At 34.0% G+C, this 8,251-nt stretch overlaps 1 protein-coding gene across 1 annotated transcript; it reads left to right on the top strand.

Moving 5' to 3' along the window:
* The first annotated feature begins 1,262 nt into the window (after window positions 1-1,262).
* LOC139855997 (aspartate aminotransferase, chloroplastic) lies at window positions 1,263-5,980 on the top strand. Its single transcript, XM_071845239.1, has 10 exons — window positions 1,263-1,340; window positions 2,159-2,347; window positions 3,205-3,243; window positions 3,334-3,423; window positions 3,517-3,625; window positions 3,719-3,828; window positions 3,959-4,102; window positions 4,816-4,982; window positions 5,084-5,348; window positions 5,605-5,980. Exons 1-10 carry the CDS (start codon window positions 1,329-1,331, stop codon window positions 5,734-5,736), a joined length of 1,257 nt encoding a protein of 418 aa, XP_071701340.1. The 5' UTR covers window positions 1,263-1,328; the 3' UTR covers window positions 5,737-5,980.
* The last annotated feature ends 2,271 nt before the right edge of the window (window positions 5,981-8,251 follow it).

The following is an 8,251-nucleotide window of genomic DNA, read 5'->3' as shown; positions in this document are numbered from 1 at the left end:
CCCTAATATCAAAACCATATAAACCCTAATATCTAAACCCTAATATCTAAACCCCAATAGCTAAAACCTCAAAATACGCTCGAAAAACACGATAATTGTTATATATTACTTCTTCGAGCGTTTTTCCGCCAAAATAAAAACATTTATCACAAAGTGTCTCTACTAAATGTTCATATTTTCATCTCATCTATAATGTTCGTGAACAAAATTTTTTCAAAAAACGAAAAAAAAAAAGTTTTTGCTTCCCCCCGCTTCCCCCCGAATGATTACTTCCCTTTTGATCCTACCACTATACATATATATATATATATACATATATATATATATTTTTTCTTTTCTTCAACGATAAAGGAGACAACTTTCATAAAAGTAACAACCCTTCAATGCTACCAAAAGATGTCGAAAACATTCTTTTTTACAAAATAGTTCAACTAACTTAAAAAAAAAAACAAACGCTAAAAGAAACAACTTTCACAAAAGTAACAACCCTTCAATGTTAGATGTCGAAAAAAATTCTTTTTTACAAAATAGATAGATTTTTTTTTAACTCGCATTCAAAACGGAGTACCTGACGCGAAGCGAGGGCTCCACAATTTGTTTAGATTATTTACAGTATCTATTAGGATCATTTTTTTTTTTTTTTTTTTTTTTTTTTTTTTTTTTTTTTTTAGTATAAAAAAAGTGTTTTACACAGATTTCATTTGCTCTCGATTACATCGCTCATCTTCTTCATAATCGCCCTGCCCCAAAAATCACTCTCTCACTCTCCGTCGCAACCTTACTGGTAACCGCTCTATACATAGATCATGCTTTATGCTAAATTATTTTGTTCATATTATTAAATTTCATTACTTTAGCGTACCTATCAAGCTTTGATACTAATTGTTGATATTAAATTAAAAAATCTGGTACTATTAGTTACTATACAACAACACTAGTGTAGGTGTGGCATTAATAATCAATGTCAATTTAAGTATATAATGTTTTTTTTATGCTACATTATTTTTAATTATTATTTACTCTTTGAATGTTAGATGGCTTCAGCGATGCTTTCGTTGCCTTCGGTCTCTCCGTCTGCTGCGTTGTCGTTTCAAGACAAGTTCAAGGTAATCCTGATTTGTGTTTTATTTCTGATTTAAAGAACTGTAAAAATTAAAAAATAGAAGAGATGAAATGTTGGTTACTGGTGAGATGTAGTTTGTGATGATTTTGAAGAACACGAGTGATCCATGTATGTTTTGATTTGTTGATATAAAAAACAGGATATAATCAAGAATGAAAGCTCGTTTAAAAGCGCTTTTTTTGGAAAAGAAAAACAGCCTCTGTCTATGAAAACAAAGGTATGTATTTGTATTTGTAGTTGTATTATACATCCTTATACATATATATCTATGTTTTAGTTTTTGAAAGTTGTTATGTATAAGCACATTGGCCTAACATTTGTGGGTTCCAGTTTTGCGATCCGTTGCGTATTAGTCAATATGTCTATTTATTGTTTAGTATAAGCAGGTAGCATACATATGATAATTCTAAATAACATTTCATTTAGGTATATCATCAAACACTTGGTTGTATGTTAGCAATTATATCTCGATTTAATGTGTTTTTTTATCAATACCAAGCAAATTTAATAGCAAACAGCAATAACAGATGAACTAAGGTGCGATTTCAATCATCAAAGAGTCGTTTATGCATAACATTAGTTTGATATGGGAACTGTTACATATTCACTACTTAAACAAAAGCTGTAAAAGTTGGCTATCTTCTTTAACTAAAACGTTGTATAATTTAGATTAGATATAGGAAGATTGCATTGTATCAAATGGGTCGACGTGGGTCAAGATCCATATATTTGGATTAGTTAGATCTTGGGTCAGATCAAGACTCGTTAACTAATGGGCCAGATCCAGATCCAGATCCAATGATCTTATGACCCACTGGATCATGACAAGATCCGACTCGACCCACTGCATTCCTCCACTCGATGTAAAGTTAGTTGTCTCTAGAAGATCATTCCTATGTACCTAAGTAATTATTCAAGTAAACTTGATTTCATTGAACATAAATTGTCACGTTGTTGGGCTTAGCTGATCACATTTTATGCTAATAATTTAACTATGCAAATTTCATTGCATTACAATTACAATTTTGATCTCAGGGTCGAATAACAATGGCTGTAGCTGTCAACACTTCACGATTTGATAACATAACAATGGCTCCGGCCGATCCAATTCTTGGAGTATCTGAAGCATTCAAAGCTGACACGAGTGATATGAAGCTCAACCTTGGTGTTGGAGCATATCGTACAGAAGAACTTCAGCCCTATGTGCTCAAAGTCGTCAAAAAGGTAATAAGCATGGCTCTTTTTGTTTTGTTAGTACCGACTCATGTCTTCATGCTAGAGGTGGCAATTTTGACATAAAACTTATTAATGAGTCAATTCGGATTGTGTTTCATCTCTAAAGGGACAAACCTCAAAAGATTACAAAAGTAGCTAAAAAGGATCTGGTAAAATAATTTGAATGATAGTTGTGAAAAGTGTATTTCTAATGCATAAAACCTGTGTGTTATATTTATTCAATGTGATCTTGTGATTGATTAATATATTTTTTGCAATTATAGATAGCTGACACACTATTTACTTGTAGTATACAGACAAAATGGGCTTATTTAATTTTTTTTCTATATTTTTCTTTGGCTCAAAACGAAAACTTATATAGAATTAGAGACCTTTCATAAATAATGAAAGGACCCTGCGAGAAACAATTACAAGACCAAACGGAAACAACGCCTCAAAGGCTAACCTAGAAGGCAAACTCGAAACAACCTAAGCAAAACGACCAAATAACTTGCAACTATCTAGGGACGAGCCTAAGAAAACCAAAGGCCATTAACCAACAAACCATAACACTACAAACCATGAAGAAAAACAAAACAAGATACACCATGACCTACGGTAAGTAACAAGCTAGTAAGACCAACAAAATGGGCTTATGGTCAAGGGCAGCCAGACCTGTTTTGCCCACACGTTTTTGCCATCTCTATTTCTCATGCAAGCGCTATTTTTTTTTATTCTTTTCTGTGGGTGTATCACATGTACTTGTTAAATGCTAAGAGTCACAAGTTTTAATGTCTAGAATATTAATATTAACATTAATCTCTGTTATGAGAAGTGCTTAATAATGTTCTGTTGTTATGATGTAGGCTGAGAATCTAATGCTTGAAAGGGGAGAAAACAAGGAGGTACTTTTATCTATTAATGATCTTACGATTTAACTTACGGGAATTAACATTAATTCTAATCGGTATCTTTCACGTGATTACCAACTGCAGTATCTTCCAATTGAAGGTTTGGCTGCATTCAACAAAGCCACTGCTGAGTTGTTGTTTGGAGCAGATAATCCCGTCCTTCATGAACAAAGAGTATGATTAAGGAGTTATTATTTTAAATTTAAAAATAGTTGGGTTCAAATTTTTATTTTCATTTTCATTCGTATCTTCTTTAATATAATGCAGGTTGCCACCATTCAAGGTCTTTCGGGAACTGGATCCCTTCGAGTTGCTGCAGCACTCATCGAACGATACTTCCCCGGAGCAAAAGTTCTAATCTCGTCTCCCACTTGGGGTACGGATCCTACCCAGTGTTCGATTTATGTTTCTGTAAATGTTTTGGGTTACAAATACATGATAATTTGGTGCAAATAAATCATATATGCAGGTAATCACAAGAATATTTTCAATGATGCTAGAGTTCCTTGGTCTGAGTATCGATACTATGACCCAAAAACAGTCGGCCTAGATTTTGACGGGATGATTGAAGATATAAAGGTAATGTCTACATTGTCAACATGATTGGTTGCTAACAAATAACATTTTCATCTTGACTGTATATCATATACTTATCGTATCAGTATTTCAGTATTTAAATTTAAAATTAAAATTAAATCAATGTGTTCAGGCAGCTCCGGAAGGATCGTTTGTGCTTCTTCATGGGTGTGCTCATAACCCAACCGGCATTGATCCTACTCCTCAACAGTGGGAGAAAATAGCCGATGCTATTCAAGAGAAGAACCATATTCCATTCTTCGATGTTGCCTATCAGGTTTCATTTTCCACTCATTTACGTCTCTCTCTCTCTCTCTCTCTCTCTCTCTCTCTCTATCTCTCTCTCTACATTTACAAGTCTTTAAAATGAGACACACCATCCTTTCATCCGATTGTCTGTTTAGGAATTTCCCTGCATCTGTTTTGGTGTTGCATGTAAGTGCATAAAAGTCAAATATAAGTATGTTAAATTTCACCTTTGAGGAGTACCAGGTTTACATTGTAGGTAGCAATTTCGAACCATTGTTGAATTCAATCTTCAAAGAGTCCAAAGAATATAACTTATTTTAAAGTTAGCGAAACTGGAAATATGTCAAATGCGGTTGATCAGGTTAAACAGGTGAAAAATTAACCGTTGTGTTTTCAAATGCTTGTAAGTTATAAACTTGTAACTCATTCTGAAAGAAGTTATATATATATTCTGACCAAGTAGCATAATCTTGTTCAATGCAGTAATAATCTTTTTGAAATTTGTAATAGATACCATCAGAAAAGTGTTGATGGATCAACCTAACCAGTTTTTGAACCTGTATAAAATCACCCCTTTCAGTCTGTTTCCCAATTACCAACGTCTTCGATTTAAAAATGGGATCTTTTTATTTTTCTACTCTAAAACTGAGATCTTTTCACCATAGAGGGTGTATATACGCTCATAGATGTTTCCACAATGAAGGCAATATTTAAATATATAAATCTCGTATTATTATGTAGGGATTCGCTAGTGGAAGTCTCGATGAAGATGCGTCTTCCGTAAGGTTGTTTGCTGCCCGTGGAATGGAGCTTTTAGTTGCACAATCGTATAGTAAAAATTTAGGTCTTTATGCAGAACGGGTCGGGGCTATTAATGTATTATGCTCGTCAATTGATGCAGCTGTTAGGTATTCAACTCACCAAATATATCACATTCATGTAACATAATGTTAGAAAAATAATCAACGTACAGCGGGACTAACTTATGTAAATGCAACTATGTATACAGGGTGAAAAGCCAATTGAAAAGAATTGCGAGGCCAATGTACTCAAACCCTCCCGTTCATGGGGCCCGGATTGTTGCTAATGTTGTAGGAAATCCAGATTTTTTTAACGAGTGGAAAGCGGAAATGGAAATGATGGCTGGAAGGATCAAAAGTGTGAGACAAAAACTGTACAATAATCTTGCTGCAAAGGATAAAAGTGGAAAGGATTGGTCTTTTGTTCTTAAGCAAATCGGCATGTTTTCGTTTACTGGTCTCAACAAAGCTCAGGTAATGTTCACTGCCGCCACTTAACACATTTATAGTTTTCTGTAGACATGTTTAGGAGGTGTTACTCATGTGTATAGTTTTCTATTGACTCCTTTGTTCTAGATGTGGCAAGATGGGCGGGCGGGTAATGGGTCAAACAATTCATTACAGGATGCGTTGACCCAATAAAATAGAAACCATTTTGTGACCATGTCAGAAGTTTGTTTTTGTTTAACGGATGAATTTTGTAACTTTTGATGTCCTTTTTTTTTAGCAGAGCGATAACATGACAGATAAATGGCACATTTACATGACAAAAGACGGAAGAATATCATTAGCTGGTTTATCTGCTGCAAAATGCGAGTATCTTGCTGATGCCATCATCGATTCTTACCACAATGTCAGTTAAAAACCATCACTACAAATTTATATAAACACCATCAATACTTCGACAGGTTAGATTTATTTAGTCTGTCACGATATAGTTTTGCAGAAAACGTTGTAATAATGTAACGTCTTATTGTGAGAAAACCCTTGGTAGCTGAAGTTATATAAATCTCCTGTTTGTTCCCTTTGGGTTGGGGAAGGTATTTGTTGGACCATTGCAAAAGCAAGATTAAACATTGAGAATATATTGATTTGCATTTTTTTAATGTGAAGCTTTAATCACTATTAGTGTTTTCGGTTTTATTTTCAGTTTTTCGTTCATGAAAGGTATTTTATCTTCTATGGTATCCATAAGTAAAATATTTGAACTTTTAAGTTTAGTTGTTAGATTTGGTAGCAGAGGCGAAACTAGGATTTTTTTGACCGGGGGCAGAAAAAAATTTTTAAACCGTAGCAATTTTTTTGGATACAATTTGAAGATTTTGGGGCAAAAGTTGGAGATTTTGGGGCAAAATTTGAAGATTTTGGGGCAAAAGTTGGAGAATTTGGGGCAAAATTTGAAGGTTTTGGGGCAAAATATGTAGGTTTGGGGGCAAAAAAAAATTCACCGGGGGCAAAGTCGAAAAACCCAAAATTTTTACACTGAAAAAAAAATCCACCGGGGCCCCCTGCCCCATACCATTTTTGGGGGCAAAAAAAAATCCACCGGGGGCAAAGTCGAAAAACCCAAAATTTTTACACTTAAAAAAAAATCCCCCCCCCCCCCCCCCATACCATTTTCGCCTCTGTTTGGTAGGGAAGTGTAGTGTCATCAAATGGGCAGATTCATGTATATCTATCTAATCATACTCTTCAAATTAAAAATTGATATAGAAAAATCATTTGAATCATATACCTATTAAATCCAGCAACCATATATCTTGTATATACCTATAAATATAAATGTTACTAACTTGTCTTCTTGCTTTTACCATCATTATTCAACTAAGTAATGATTTATCAACATTTTAGTAATGATTATCAACCTACTTTATATACCTACTAATTTTAGCATGTTAGGAGAATTTAGATGAAATAATTTTGTTGTACCTTGATCAGATAACACTTACTATAATCTTAGCATGTTAGGGGGAATTATTATGATGAAATAGCAATAGCAATTTCTTAATCAAAATTTTAAATACTACAGTAGTATTAATTTAGCAATTTAATTTATTCAACACGTGAGTTTATACTTGAATTTAATTTCAAATATATACAACAAAACACCTCATGAAGGATGGTAATTGTTGGAAGCTTCGACGAGCCCAACACACTCACTATTGAGGACCTAGGTTATACTCACTCACTAGACCAACACTTTGACGTTGGTTAGCCTTTAATTTTATAAATCCTTAGTGCACAATAATATTTAGGCGACAGTGTCGACCATATATCATTCAGGCGGTATAACCGACCATGTATCACTTAGGCGGCAGAGCCGACCATATAATAAAAATAACACAAGTGCACTAAGAACTTAAACACGAACTAAGGCTTAACCGGGAAACTTAACAAAGAACACTTTTATTAATACAAAATACAATTACAATATTACTTACTTATAAGTTTTCTCTTCTCTAACTCACACTCTTCTTACTTCCTCACAACTCTCACTCCTTTCACTTACTCACACCTTTATTATATTATATTATATTATATTATATTATATTATATTATATTATTATACTTATATACTAAACCTCCTCCCATTTTTTGTCGTTTCAGTTTTACCGCATTGTCGTTTTGAGTTTAAACCTCCTCCCATTTTTTGTCGTTTCAGTTTTACCGCATTGTCGTTTTGAGTTTGCGTTCACACTACAAACGGTCCTCCAACTTTCGCACAAATTACACAACCACCCCTCAACTTTACACTTTTTCAGGGGTAAAAAGCGTAAATTTATAGTTTAATTAAAATAAAAAAACCTTACTCCACCCGAATTTATAACGGGCCCTATCTTCTCGCTCGGTGCGAGTTAAATTTTTCCGAGGCCACCGTTCAACTCGAAAAAATCTCACGAACCCAACGGGACTAACTATATGCAAAACGGACATCGTTAAAAAAACACTAAATAACGGGCCCTATATTCACGCTCGGTGCGAGTTAAATTTTTCCGAGACCACCGTTCAACTCGAAATAATTTTACGAACACAACGCGACTAACTATACGCGAAACGGACATCGTTAAAAAAAATAAATATTTCGGGCTATATTACATACATATATATACATATACAACACGACTAACTATACGCGAAACGGACATCGTATATCCAAATTGGACCGCGCGTCGAATACAACCGCAGCAACGCGCGGTCGGATTTTTTCTAGTTTATACTAACCCATGGAACATTCTAGAAACTAGATATTTCCATGGATAAATATCTAGATATTTTCTACACATACAAATATCTAGATTTTTCCTATCAAATACAAATTTCTAGATTTTTTCTACCATATTCTAAATTCTAGATATTTTCTTATACATATTAATATC

Source organism: Rutidosis leptorrhynchoides, chromosome 6, assembly GCF_046630445.1.
Source record: "Rutidosis leptorrhynchoides isolate AG116_Rl617_1_P2 chromosome 6, CSIRO_AGI_Rlap_v1, whole genome shotgun sequence".
NCBI lineage: Eukaryota > Viridiplantae > Streptophyta > Magnoliopsida > Asterales > Asteraceae > Rutidosis > Rutidosis leptorrhynchoides.
Note: the sequence above shows the minus strand (reverse complement) of the source record. Positions and strands in the feature narration are given on the sequence as shown.

What these genes read in the sequence shown, in the direction of transcription:
- LOC139855997 (XM_071845239.1), top strand. An exon ending in AATCTCGTCTCCCACTTGGG is followed by an intron (nt 3,626 to 3,718) that starts GTACGGATCCTA and finishes TCATATATGCAG; the next exon opens with GTAATCACAAGAATATTTTC. An exon ending in TCAATTGATGCAGCTGTTAG is followed by an intron (nt 4,983 to 5,083) that starts GTATTCAACTCA and finishes CTATGTATACAG; the next exon opens with GGTGAAAAGCCAATTGAAAA.